Genomic DNA, 14,950 nt, shown 5'->3' on the forward strand with positions numbered 1-14,950 from the left:
ATGAATATATTATATAATATTTAATGTTATTTCTAATTTCAACAAAATTATTTTTTTTGTAATGTCGATATGGTTACATCCTTTTCGAGCGATTGTATTATTACGTATATGTACAGAGATTTTTCTGTGTGATGCAATGTGTGCAAAAATATGCTTGTGTGTCAATTTTGTAATAGTTTGAGTTTGCAAAGACAAAAATTATTATTGTGATTGTGTTTCATAGTGTGAGTTACCCTCCCCGCACCAAAATCGGCAGAAAGTTTAGTTAGAACATTTGCCAACGTACTCCATCCATTACTTAATGATCTACGGTTGAAAAGTAGGTTTTTAATAAATAAGCACTCTCAGAACAATTTATTTATTTAATAAATGAAACGATACCAATTTAAATTTCGCGTTGTTTGTATGATGTGCGCATGCCTTAAGGCATGCGCAGGTTTTAATTATTTTATAATTTTAATACAATAAATAATTTAACAATTTCAATGATGGACCTATACGGACCTAACGGTAAAGAATACGATTTTTTTTTGCTATGGATGAGGTGCTAAAGTGTAATTTTTTTTATACCCAAAATTAAAAAAAAAATATTTATAAAAAAACTACAGTGGACCTAACGAAAAAATTGTGGTACCTTAAAGGACCTAACGGAGACCTATCGATTAAGACGAAACCTACTCAGTTTGATAAAAACTTTGAATTAAATACATATATATCTTAAAATAATATTTTAAAAAATGTAATATTAATCAATAAATAAAGTAATATAATAAATTTACAGACCGATTAAACAATAACATTCTTTATTATCTATTATATTAAAAGGGATATGAAAAAATGTATTTATCTGTTTTGAAATGTATTCGATTTTCTATCATCTGTGGTTGTACATATCCGAAATAGGAATTTCATATTTCATTTTATTAGAATTTGTACAAATTATTCTCCTTGACGATGAATTTTTTATAAAAAAAATAATTTAGGTAGTATAATGTTTTGGAAATATAAAGTGATTAAATTGGTATATATATTCATTCATTATTTGCAATAAATTTATTGTTTTACCGCGGGAAAACTACTCGACGTTTGACTACTATAATGGCCGCAGCAGCGCCAATGCTTGTAGTGTTTGTTCCTTAAAAATGAAAAGAGTATTAAAATAAAAGTGTACCCGCTACATCTATTGCAAATTTTAAAGTTTGGAAATGGATATTAATGCTGGTAAGTCTCTAATTGTCTGCATCCCTGATAATTTGATAAAATGACAAATCGAAATAGTTCAATGAAAGCAGTCTATATCCCAGAGTTCCAACTTTTTCGATCTCCAGTAGCTAACATTTGGGAGGAATGATTGTACAAAATACTAAAATACTCTGAAATCAGTAATAACTTTTTAAATACAATTGTTGATACGTGCTAAAGCTATCCAAAAATAATTTGTTTGTTTCATATCTACCATGAATCGAAATTAGACAATAAAGAATAGAACCATTTTCTTTTATCAATTGTTAGATTCATAAATCGTCAGTTTCCGTAAAGTTCGTTAACATCAATAACTTATATGTACTCAATATTCAAGTATCAGCTGCTCAATAATGCTCTTTCTCTGAAGTAGTATACTTTACTAATGCTTCCAATAGTAGTGTAATTAATCAGTCAGTTTACCTTGTTATCAAATATAAATAGTTGAGTAAGAAAGAATAATATATATTATTGTAAAATTATTTAAAAAAAAATATTTTTTATTCTGGCATTCCAACGGATTTAATAACTTAAATGTGAGTATTTTACAATAATTACTGCTCCATTCAATTAGATACTAAAGTCTTTTTGTGTTCATATCAAATTATTCAGCTCTTATGTCTGTACAGAATAAAATAAAAACAATTTAAATGTACAAATACTTCATGTAAGCGGTCAAATCTCTTTGGAACTATTGGATATTTTTTACACATAGAAAAAAAATGTCAATATCCAATCAATTTTAGTTTGAATTCCACTTCAATTACATTTGAACATTTGATATTATCTCTCTGTTTGTTCCATTTATGTATTTTTTCATTTTTTGTGTAATTGACACCTTGTACCTAGTAAATTAAGAACTAAAAATTTGTTCAATAATCAAATACCATTGAATTACAACTAAATACAATAATTAAATTAATAATACTATTGTGTTAAACAACTTAAAATTATATTAGCCTCTTTTTAATTTTATGGATTATCTCAAAGATTGATATAATCTTCTAATTTAAATAAAGCACGATTTCGAACCATGTCACACGGGTTGTATTCTGTTCGGGGAACATTGTTTACATATGTATGTTTTTTTTTTTGGCTCTGGCACGGCCCATCCCATCATGGTGAAGCGTGAATTTAGCTAAAATGTATTACAGGAAATATAATTGACTTTGATGTTCTGTCAATTTCTCCAGGAAACTAAATTTGGTTCTTGACCTATTGACTATAGCACAATCCCTTTCAAATAGTTTAATGATGACATATTTTCTTTTCTGTAGTTGATTTACAATAAAACATGATATAGTCACATTTATGATTATATATTAACTGCTTAAAATACAGCCTTTTCTGAACTTAAAAAATCAACATATAATTTTAAACTATTTTTTTTACTTTTTAAGAGGTTTCAGCACAGTTATCCCTCATCGACGCCTTGTTGAGCGACTTTGACAAAACAATAACGCCAAGTCCAGATAAAAAGAATGAGAAAAAAGAAGAAGAAACACAGAATGCAATGCCAGACTCTACGACCAACACGGAAAAGAGTAATGCCAATCCATTCCACTGTGGTGATGATGTGCTTGTACCTAACAAAGATGGCAGATATTATTTAGGTATGTTTTACTAACTTAATTAATATAAACAGGAATAACAATACATATTTTTGGTTTTTGCTTTACTTTGATTGAAAGCATCTAATTTTATAATTTGCTTTGCTTCACTGTACAAGTAGCAACATTTAATTAGCATCTGATGATCCAATATTTTACTGATAGTTCAATCTTTAAAGCTGTTGTAGTGATATTTACATGTGCTATTCAATACTTTCGTCTTTATCTTCTCATATCATAACTAATGAACTCTACAAACATTGTGCTGGGTGGAATAGCAGCCACCAGATTACAATAGCAAAACGAAGAAACTATTTGGAATATCAACCAAACCTTTCAGGGGAATTTGGTTTACAAAAACACATACAGAATAATAATTATGTTTATTGAAATGCAGTCATACAATGAGATACAGATACAGTCTTTGTACAAAAATATATTTCATGAATAGAACTCAACTCTATTGATTCCATTAGTTTTAAAAAAATCCTCCAATCATTCTACCACACAAGTATGGATTGCTAACAGTTAACCAACCCTATATTTGACGCGGTGTTCGCCCACAGGAACAATAGTAGAGCTGAGCACAAGCAACGACAATGACTCGTGCGAAGTGGGCACTGGGGTGGCACGTTGCCTGGTCAAGTTCGGGGACGGCACGCACGCGTGGGCGCCGGTGTCGACGCTGAAGCTGCTGAGCGCGCCGCCCGCGGACGACGGCCGCATCATGTGCGTGGTGTGCAAGCGGCGGGAGGGGCCCGCGTCCGGCCCGGCCACTAACGCGATCATAGCGTGCGATATGTGCGGCAGGGGGTACCACGCGAAGTGCCACTCGCCGCCCGTTGAGGCTTGGATCAACGGTGAGTTTTAATAACTCAGCCCCTAGAATCACAGACACAATAGAAAATCTATTGTTGTGGCCCGATCGGGCCGCTCGGGGCTCAATGGGTTAATGTGTTCTTACATACTTAAAATACACAATGAATGAATGATTACATATTGTTATTCCAGTATACACAAACCAACATAATTTGTTGCTTGTTAATTTATTCTAAAAATGTTTAGTTCAAGTGCAGTTTATAAGCACTAGGTCCATACAGTTAAAGGAACAGGACAGGAATCTCGATCGTGGTCTAGATTTAACTCAAACCAATCAAAATGTAAAAGAATTTCGAACAAAATCTTATCAATTATGTATTTTGACAATTTACTAAAAGTACAATATAATATAATGTTGAATATAACATGTTTGAATAGCTTGAACTGCAGACAACTAATCAAAGGTGTCTGTTTGTTTATAATTTAATATAACACTGAATACACAAGTATGCTGAGCCCAGATAGAATTTATAGATCTTCTCTGTAGTTCAAATTGGCTATTAGAACAATTTTTTCCTTCTAAAAACTATCAACAAACATGAGTTTCATGTTCCATACTACATTTATAGTCTGTTTAACAATAATTTTAATCATAAACAAATTTCTAGGAGCATCATGGAACTGCAAGCGATGCGTAGACCAACGGTACCGAGTGGCGGCGGCGGAGAACAGGGCGTTGAAGCGGTCGGACCTGTTTCGGTTTAAGGGCGGCCAGCAGCGGCGGCAGCAGCAGGAACTCATCCCACCGTGTGATGTGAGATTATTTAACTAATATCACATGCCAAAACAATAGATTCCAAACAAAATAGCTGTCCTGTTTTACACAGAATCTGTACATGCAAATGTGTGCATGAAAATTTGCGTAGTAAAAACATAACGCACTGTCATCTCGTTGATTTGATTGAGTAATGTTATTCAAATGTACGACGGGATTCTTAGCAACTACATTGATATTTTGGCTCAAATATTGAAATAAAATTATGCAGTAGGTTCTTTAATCATCATAATAATACGACATAACAATCAATATTAAGTTGTGTGTTTAGAAGTTGCTTTTTCTATTTTTATACTAAATCCTTGCCTATCGTTATAGTTTATTTTTCTTTATACAGACTGCATCCACCACATCTTCAGCTGCGTCAGACACTGGAAAGGATCTGGGTGAAGGTCATTGTTATTGCGACGAAAAAAGCGATTGGTTAGCACAGGCAAGTGAAAACTCATTTCCTTGTATTTATGGTAAAATTGTACACACATTACATGAAATAAATTATTTCAGATGTTATTATGTTGTCGATGTGCCCGCTGGTTTCACCAAAGATGCGTTTCGAGTTTACAATATCCATTGTATGCAGGTGATAAGTAAGTATTTATATAATCTAAATATTCCGCATGTGATGTTGTGTAAAATAGTTCTGCGATATTACTTAAAAAAGAGCGTGTGAACAAACGTCACGGGTCAGAAGTGAAACTTCTTTGTCAAGATTCAAAGATACCAAAATCGTCCCCTTACTCCACGAGATGACGGTATTGCTATGACACGACCTTGAAATTTTACTCTCAACGCGCCTAATGAAGTTTCACTTAAAAAACCATCTTATATTTATCATCTTAAATACTGTTAAAACCTAATTAATAAGTAAAGTGATCCTAAAATAATTCAGTTTTATCGGTCCATTTCTACCAATTCAATTTAAAACTTTGAATACAATTTTTGTCATTTAAAAAGCAAACATATTATTTGTAGCTAAAAGAAGAGTTCAAATTTACTTAAGAAAGTTTCTGGATTGTGTTCACAGCTCTACCATCTATTTACATTCTTTGTTTTTCTATATTCTGTTTTGTTGGTGAAGCCAGTCACAGTCAAAAACAATCAAAATATTAAACTATGCTCCCATTCCCATACTAATCCATTCTATAAAATTAATGCAAATTTCAGGTTACACATATTTGCATCAAAATATTGAACTATGCTCCTATTCCCTTATATTATAAATAACACCAATTTCAGGTTATACATATTCTCATGTGCAAACTGCAACGGCGGCGAGGAGTTCTTACGGCGGCTGGAGTTGTGCTGGCTGGACCTGGCTCACCTCGCGCTCTACAACCTGACGCACTATAATGCGCCGAATTACTTCGACCTGGATACGGTTATAATGCCCTATATCATGGACAATTGGCACGCGCTGCAACTGCCGGAGAAGGTAAAATAATAAGGATTTTTTTTTTATTTCATTCGTTTTGAAATGTTATAACGTTGTTACGTGGTATGTGGGAACTTTTTTTGTTATATGTAGGAATGAAAAAATTAAAAAACCCAACATCTCAAATCCAGTCCCATTTTTTATTGTATTAAGTTGGTAACACACGCAATAAATTGTACCAAAATGTTTCGCTTTAATTACTTTGATCATAGTAATAATTTTTAAAATTGTAATTTCACTAAACAATCATTGATTAAAAATAGTAAGGAAAAATATTTGTTATTTTTTTTCAGTTCTTATAATAACATTTTTTTTACGCTAGATGTGGCGAACTCCAGTGAATGAAAGAAGGGAGAAGATTCTAACGGCTCTAACCTCGTCTCGGAAAAGATTTAAGTGTGGGAGAGAGATGAAGAAACGTGCAACTATATGGGGCTTGCGATTGCGCCGGCCGCCGCCACCGCCCATGCAATTATCGGCTTTGGAACAAGTAATTATAAAGATTAAATCTTTATTGGTAAATCTACTACTAGCTTTTCGCCCGCGGCTTCGTCCGCTGTCTAAAACTTGAAAAATTATATTCTAAAACCGTCTTCTAGAATAACTCAATCTTTTAAAAAAATCCTATCATAATCCATTGCCTAATTTTTAAGATCTAAGCATACAGACACACAGACACACAGACAGCAAAAAGCTACTTTTGTTTTATACTATGTAGTGATTAGCAAATGCTAATAATAATGCATTACTTCAGTTTTAGTTAGGTTATTTTAATGCAATTCGATTAATTTCAATCTTTTAGGTTAAGAAAGGTGTGTCATTGACTGATGAAATGGTCCGAGAGTATGCTCCAAAGCTCCGATTTTTACCCCGACTTCCCTCTCCACAGACTGTCACGTCTCTAGATGATTGGTAAGTGTTTAATGGATACATGTTTCATAGTTGATTTACTTGTTGAGGGAATATAATTTAATAGCGTTTTTTCTTGTTCTAGTTCGCTACCCTCCAGTAGTAACAACGAAAAGAGTTCCTATAAAAATAATCAACATATGATAGTACCAGTAGATGGACATTGGCTTAACTTGATGATGGGAAAACGTTTTCACGAAAATCTCAGTTCAAATTCAGAAAATGACTCCATTAGTTCCTACGAATCTATAAAAAATTGCGAACGAGACGAGCAGCCCTCCCCCCCTATTTGCACTTCAACGGAAACAAAATCCGACACCAAAGATGATAATTTAGAAAAAATGTCTGAAATAAATGAGTCTGAATCGAATGAGGCGAAGTCCACATGCGAAGAACAACCACTGCCATCCTTAGATACATCGTTAGCTCCGTGTCCAGTTAAATTAGATAAAATATCCAAAGATATTAGTGATGACATTAATGGAGATAAAAGTGACTCCTGTACTATAAATATTAAATCTCATTCTACTAGGATAGCGACAATGAACCTCGAGGTGTCAAAGTTGTCGACGAAGAATATCATTGAACATTCCAAAATCATGTCACTCCAGCACATGGACCGCATCCCGCCGTATAGCGGTAGTTTGATCCATGAGGTGGAATCTTCGGGAGACGAGACATCGAGTAGAGGCACATTAGATGCTATAATTCCGCCCTTAAAAGATTTTCAGGGCAAAAATAACCCTTTTTTAATGCAAAATTCTTATTCGTCCAAGACGCCATTTGCATCTAATATGAATGTGTATAATAGACAAAATGGTAAATTAAGTCAATACCACTCGAGATTCTCACTGCCAAATCAGTTGAATCCATTATTTGGGCAAGTAGTGAGGCCCATGAAGCGAAAGTTAAGCGAAAAAGATATTGTTATAGGCCCCAATGGGGAGGTTAAGCGGAGAAAATATAGACGGCCTAAAAAACATTTACAGCTACAGGTAATGTGCTTTTATACCGTTATTTTTAATTATTAAGTAATTTAGTATATAATTTAAATTCATAAATCATAATCATTAGGTAGTTGTTCCGTAACTTTTTTATTTATATTTCATAGAGCTCATATTGAGTTTCACAAAATATTTTAAAATCTTACAAATTAAAGTAATACTACTTTGTTCATATAATTTATTGATCAAACGAATAATTTCCAGCTGAACAAATCCTGTCCACTGCCAGACGATATATCAAAGACTGTCGTGACCCCGACGGACAACGGGGACGCGGCGCCACCGAGCACGCATAACATAAGCAACGTGAACTTTCACGGTAGAAGACTGAGACAGAGGCAAGAGAAGAACTACTACGAGAACGCGCGGCGGAACACGGGCGGCGGCGCCAGCACCATCAACAGCGTGAAGAGCCTGCAGCTCAGCCCGCACAAGGCGGCGGGCGGCTCCGAGCAGCAGCTGTCGGCGCTCAAGTCCAGCGTGCAGTCCTACTTCCGCGCGGGACAGACCTTCCGCGTGCACGCGCGTCGCCTCGCGCCCGGCCTGCCGCCCGCCTACCTCATCGAGTGGGACTCCGCCACCTCATAGTCGACTTATGAATTTATTTAATTATACATATTGATGTAATAATATATAAGTGCTTGTCTGTAGATTAATTTAGGTGTACAGTATGATCGAGGAATGTGATATATTATTATTCCAGCGATATCTTGCTTTTTATTATCCCTGCCCTAATGTATACTTTCAAAGTATTTCATTACTTAAAAATTTATATTTAATTTTAAAGAGGAATGTGTTTTGCATCATTACAAAATGATCTCACGCAAATTAACTACCTACTAGGCCGATTTCTTAAATTCTCACCAAAGAAAAATTTAAAAAGTACATTATTCTTGAATGGGCTTACGAGCGCCGATAAGTGTCAGTGATTACAAACGCTTACTATATATTTCGTAAATAAAACTCATATTAAGATAACATAAAAAACTTTATTAACCAAAAGATTAAAACATTACAGTAGGTTATTACTGGAGATCCAAACTAGGCTGTTCCCTGTGTCTCTGTTTCTGATTTAATTACTAAATAGGAAACAATAGCCGATAGTATAACTCTCTATATAATATAATACATGACAATTGGATAAGGTCTGGCGAAACAACTTAAAAAACGCTTCGTTCCCTCCCACAGATTAAGTATTAGTTACTACGTAACTCCCTCCCAGAGAAGGATAATGTGGAATAAAGCTAGATCGCATACTAACTACTAACACTTCGAGGCAAACTATAGATTTTCAGAATATGATATAAATTGTTGGAAAATTACAAAAATGTAGTATTTTACAACATAAAAATGTAAATAGATATTCTATATGGCAACACAAAGGGACTCGAAAAGAGCAATTAATGTTAATCTTTTTAGGGAAAACAGTACAATTTCTTCGAACCAAATGACTGGTATTGACATATAGAAGAAAAAAAAATGACTAGCCTAAAATTACTCACCGACCAAATTACTCATCATTAGATAGATGCAATTTTTTTTACAAATGCGCCGCTATCGGTCCATATTAATACTAACATGATGCTGTTTTTGAACAGATAGTGTTCGTTGAGAAATATTTTAGAATCTAAGTTAAATTTTAGAAAAAGCGGTCGTAGGTATAGCTAGTTACAAATAGCCAAATTATAATAAGCTCAAGTATAGTGCTATCCTGTCGCTACTCCGTACTCGCCATAGAAATCTAAATAATAAGACACTAAAGAAGTGCTATAAAGTCATAATTAGTATGAAAACCTCATGAAAACCATTGTCGCCAAAATCAACATAAATATGTTGTGGTAGTATATGGTTATATTTAAACCGATAGCTAAACAGTACACACAAGTAAACTATGCCTTTTTTTGGACAGCTTCATTTTAGTGAAAAACTGAAAACTAAGTTTAAAAAATAAATACAGCATTTTATTAAGTACTCTAACGCACCGTTTTACGGTTTATTTTCGAATAACATCCCCAGGTACATGAGATGTTTTGTTTATTTTTGCTCAAAAAAATACAAATTCGATAAAATTCGGCTTTTCTACAACAGAGGGCGTTAATTTTCAATAGATATAACTTTGAACCTAAACACATAGAAATAAGGTAGAAATTTGTGTTAAACGTGATAATAAGAACGGTCGACTGTGTCATTCATTGTTATATTTTAAACTAGATTTCCGCCCGCGGCTTCGCCCGCGTTTGCAAAGGAAAACCCGCATAGTTCCCGTTCCCGTGGGATAAAACTATCCTATGTGTTAATCCAAGTTACCCTCTATATGTGTGCTAAATTTCATTGTAATCGGTTCAGTAGTTTTTACGTGAAAGAGTAACAAACATCCCTACACCCATACAAACTTTCGTCTTAATTTTTTATATTAATATTGTAGACTAGCTGCTCCACGCGGTTTCACCCCCGTGGCTCCACTCCTGTTGCCCGTAGCGTGATGAAATAATATAGCCTTCCTCGATAAATGAGCTATCTAACACTGAAAGAATTTTTCAAATCGGACCAGTAGTTCCCGAGATTAGTGCGTTCAAACAAACACTTCAGCTTTATAATATTAGTCTATATTAGTATAGATTACTATGGTGACATTCGTATTACTTGTAAATATTCTTTAATTTTAAGGAAAAACGGCATTATTTCTAAAAAAAAATAATTACCGATGAAATTTTATTCCTTTATTAGTATAGCAGATGAATTTACACACGCATGTCTCGAGAGCAACTGAATAGCGACGAACGCACTGGTGGCTAGTCACCTAAGTGGCCACAAGGTCACGCGTGCTTACGACTTCTAGTGTCTTGTTATTTAGATTTCTATGGTACTCGCCTAACGCAAGCACAAATACCTACATTGTCTATTTTGATTTTTGCAGATTCTTTGTTGAAACGTGTTAGAATACAATATTCATCCTAATTTTAAAAGTAACCCAATAATGATGTTGGGTATAGGTGTCTGTAAAGATGTTTGAGAGTTAATTTTCGTATTCATTTCTATTTCCGCTTGAACTACTTTCACTTTACTATCCCTACCACTCATAATTAATGAAATCTATATGCCTCTGAGACTATTGTGCTTGAAATTTAGATGAAACTAGCTGCGCTTCGCGGTTTCACCCGCGTGGCTCCGCTCCTGTTGGTCTTAGCGTAATGCCATTAAATAGCCTTCCTCGATAAATGGGCTCTCTGACAGAGAAATAATTTTTCGAATTGGACCAGTAGTTCCTGAAATTAGCTCGTTCAAACAAACAAACAAACTCTTCAGCTTTATAATAAGTATAGATTTAATTATAGAGCTATGTATGCAATCTTGTGAAACATGGTCTAAAGCCAACCTTCTAAAATAAATGCTGAAATGTATATCACCCTTGCGATAACCGATAACGTGGAGTGCACGCGAACGAAGCTGCAGGCCGGCACCAGCTGTGTGCTGCCTACCCTCATCGAAATTCAATAAAGCATTTTTTTTATTTAAGAGCTAGCAATAGGTCGCCTGATAATAACATGGACCGGCGATCGCCACCGCCCATGAGGCATGAACATTGTCATTTGCCAGCTAACAGCTTCAAGGATTTTGGAAAGGGATTACACGACGCATTTAAAGGAAGGAACTGCGAGATATATGACACACAGCATCCTTCATTTAATTTGTCAATTAATTTAAGAAAAAATGAATGAATGGGCTAAATGTGTTTGCTGTTCTTTAAATGTATCCTAGGCGCACACTATAATATGTAATTTCATCGAGCTTTTTGTTTCATAGACTAAAATATAATACACAACAAAGGTGCTAAGGATGTGAATGTCAATATCCATGTTGCTTAAAGTTTTGCATGCATCGTAAGTTTTATAATCAAAGCTATTACAAGATAGATAGATATATATATATATATATATATATATATATATATATATATAGATATCTCCACGGGCACTATGTTGATCAAACGTGCCATATAGTTAGTAATTATTTGATCCGTTTTCACTTGTTGATCCGGTTGGTATTTGTGGATCCATTGCCACACCACCGTTCGTATGTGGATCCGAACGGAGCCACAAGTGTCACCATCAGTAATAATAATAATTACGTGCTTTTTATACAAATCCACCTTTTTTGCGTTTTAGCTCTTGTTGATCCGATTCAAATGAGCCAATCAGAGCCCACCGAGCTCAGCCATTGGTCGCTTGCGGCCTTAGCCACTTGAAGGTTTAAAGACATTTATTCCCGTTATAAAAACGTATGTTGCCGTTCGCCTTCCATAATTTGTTCGGATCTTTGGGAGGGCAAGATAGCTAGCTCGTCTATTAGGATAGTGACGATTTGATGTTGAGATTATAATATTTGTATTTATGTTTTTATGTAGCGATTTGCGGATGAACATACACGTATTATAAAAGTATAATTGTTTTAAATTCATTATTTTAGTGTCGTCGTAGATTTTATTTGTAGAAGTTAAAAAAGGATAGTTTAAGATGATTTAATGATTTTATTTTGTAAAATTTGGAGTGGCGCTAATTTATTTTTGTAAGCACTCCCCCAGACTTCTATTAAATACATTAGGTGCGGCTTTGCTAACGTGTTGTAGATGGTGTGGCGTAATTTATGGGGTATGCAAGAAGTAATATTACGCAGAGATCTAAGAAGTGCTGATAATTTATTTTTTAGATGGTCGATGTGATAATTCCATTTCAGAGAGCTGCCGATTCGCAAATCTAGGTTATTTCTCGTGGGTTTTATGTTCTAATACAACACCGTTAATTTTAAATGGAGCGTATGGCGGAATAATTTTGTTATGAGCTTTGAATTTAGATATATTTATTTTTAGGAGATTGCATTGAAACCATTTATTTAATTCATTTTGTGCTTGCGCTATCATGTCATGTATAGAGGGAACAAAATAAAACAGACAAGTGTCATCCGCATAAAGTGTTAGGTGACCCTTTAGCTTTAAATCTTGTAAATTATTAATATAAATTAAAAAAAGCAATGGGCCTAGAATCGAACCATGTATGCCACATGTAATTGGTAAGGGAATGCTATCGTGGTTATCTATTTAAACTATTTGTGAAATTTTTATCGATTTTTTAAATATTATGATTTCAGCATATCTAGTGCTTTACCATTAATGTTAATGGATGTTAATTTCTTTATTAAAAGTTCGTGAGAAACGGTATCGAAGGCCTTTTGTAGGTCAATAAACACTCCCAAAACTATATTGTTTGTGTCAATGTTCTGTTTCATTTAAATAGTTAGGTCCATAGTCGCTGACAGAGTGTTACTTTTTGGCTTAAATCCGTATTGACGCACTGAAATAAAATTAAATGAGTCTAAATATTTTTCTAATCTCGTGTGTAAAATCTTCTCCAATATTTTTGACAATACTGGCAAAACCGAAATTGGCCTATAGTCACCAGGTTCAAATTTTGAGCCACTCTTATAGATAGGAGTTGCCTTCGCTATTTTTAACGAGTCCGGAAAACGTCTTTGAATTATGGCTTGGTTAAAACAGTCGCTTAAGGTATGATTTAATTTTTCTTTGATGCATTTAATTGCTTTTGTAGTAATACCATCAAGACCTGTACTACAGTTTGAAGTAAGTTTTTAAGCTTATTTATAATTATATATTTTTACTGGCTTCGGTAGGTCTGAACTTATTAGTGAGGTAATTTTTAAAATTTCGTAGTTGTCTTTAGATTTCCTCTCCTCTGAGTTATAAAATGTCAATTCTGGGAAACCAGCAAAAATTACATTTTTTTCGCGGCTCTTTCTGTCCCGTAGTTCCTTGATTAAGTTTTTATTTATATGAAGTTGATTTTTAGACGTAAAACCCGATGAGTTGGCTCATGACTGACTGATTTATTGATTGAAGATTTAATTTCAGTAATTTTATTTTACTCTCACCCTGGTTTATCTTGGATTCTAATTGAGAAATAGTACTCTTCAATAATATGTTTTGTTCAGTAATTATCATACATGCTCATGACTTAATTTCATTGATTTGATTCGTATTTTGGCGAATTAAATTCAAAGATTGTTCGTTGGACGATTTAATTTCGGTAATTTGTGTTTTTACCTCAGAAATGTTTTCATGAATTTTGTTTACTATTTTGTTCATTTGAGCATACATATTTTTCAAGTAATGTACTAATACGGCTCAACTCCGACCGAATATCCTTCATATCATCACTAAATCTGCAATCTTGTTCTAGCGGTTGTTTCCGTTTTCTGTAAGTAATTTGAGTATCAGTTGGCGTAGAACTCGTAGCTTCGATAGATCGGGATGCGATCCACCGGTAGTACCCACTGCACCACTGCTGGTTAAACGTGTTGGCGATCTGCGTACACTCATATTTACTCCGCAATGGATAATTTGTGCAGGAATATGAGTCGTCATTTGTTTGAACTAAATCTAACATTTTAATTATTTTATCAGATTGATATCAGAATCAGGGCAAAGGCGAACGCTACATGTCAATAAATATTATGATAATTATCTTGATATTTACTGATGATTCAAGAGGTAGGTTGTTATTTGTAGGATGCATACTACTTGAGAATTATCACCGTCACTGTATGACGAAAGGTTCGTAAATATCTATCTTTTTAGGGTTCCGTATTTTTAGTTTCACAACATCTTAATATATATAAATCTCGTGTCACAATGTTTGTCCTCAATGGACTCCTAAACCACTTAACCGATTATAATAAAATTCGCACACCATGTGCAGTTCGATCCAACTTGAGAGATAGGATAGTTTAAATCTCAAATCGTTTTGAGAAAGCGGGCGAAGCCGCGGGTGGTAAGCTAGTTTTCTATAAGTTTCAATTGAATTACGGTCAACTTCTTCAACTTGCATAAAACTCAGGAGATTTTTTGTTAGCCCTAATTTCATATCCCCATGTCAATATCATGCAGGTGCATATAAATGGAACAGATCAACATACGACTTATGATTTGGTATATAAAACGGAGTCAAGAAGTGTTTGAGCATTTCAAAATTTGAACCGTTACTGAGTCGAGTTCGTCTAGTCTAGGCGGATTTAGCAATGTATGGAA

General features: G+C 34.3%; 1 protein-coding gene across 3 annotated transcripts; it reads left to right on the top strand.

Moving 5' to 3' along the window:
• Positions 1–882: 882 nt before the first annotated feature.
• LOC123703394 lies at positions 883–8,557 on the top strand. Of its 3 annotated transcripts, none has more exons than XM_045651324.1 (11): positions 883–1,221; positions 2,643–2,855; positions 3,419–3,712; positions 4,340–4,485; positions 4,844–4,939; positions 5,011–5,093; positions 5,743–5,938; positions 6,261–6,428; positions 6,741–6,850; positions 6,933–7,842; positions 8,056–8,557. In XM_045651324.1, the coding sequence occupies exons 1-11, from the start codon at positions 1,206–1,208 to the stop codon at positions 8,437–8,439; spliced, it is 2,616 nt and encodes an 871-aa protein (XP_045507280.1). In that variant the 5' UTR covers positions 883–1,205; the 3' UTR covers positions 8,440–8,557. The 3 variants fall into 3 exon arrangements, with proteins under 3 accessions (XP_045507280.1, XP_045507289.1, XP_045507298.1); XM_045651333.1 differs by having other exon boundaries at positions 2,652–2,855; XM_045651342.1 differs by having other exon boundaries at positions 2,657–2,855.
• Positions 8,558–14,950: the final 6,393 nt, after the last annotated feature.

This window comes from Colias croceus, chromosome 2 (assembly GCF_905220415.1).
Source record: "Colias croceus chromosome 2, ilColCroc2.1".
Lineage (NCBI taxonomy): Eukaryota > Metazoa > Arthropoda > Insecta > Lepidoptera > Pieridae > Colias > Colias croceus.

Bases quoted from the DNA above. Each gene is read 5' to 3' on its own strand.
- LOC123703394 (XM_045651324.1), top strand. The intron at 4,486-4,843 runs GTGAGATTATTT...TTCTTTATACAG, and splicing joins AACTCATCCCACCGTGTGAT to ACTGCATCCACCACATCTTC. The intron at 6,851-6,932 runs GTAAGTGTTTAA...TTCTTGTTCTAG, and splicing joins GTCACGTCTCTAGATGATTG to TTCGCTACCCTCCAGTAGTA.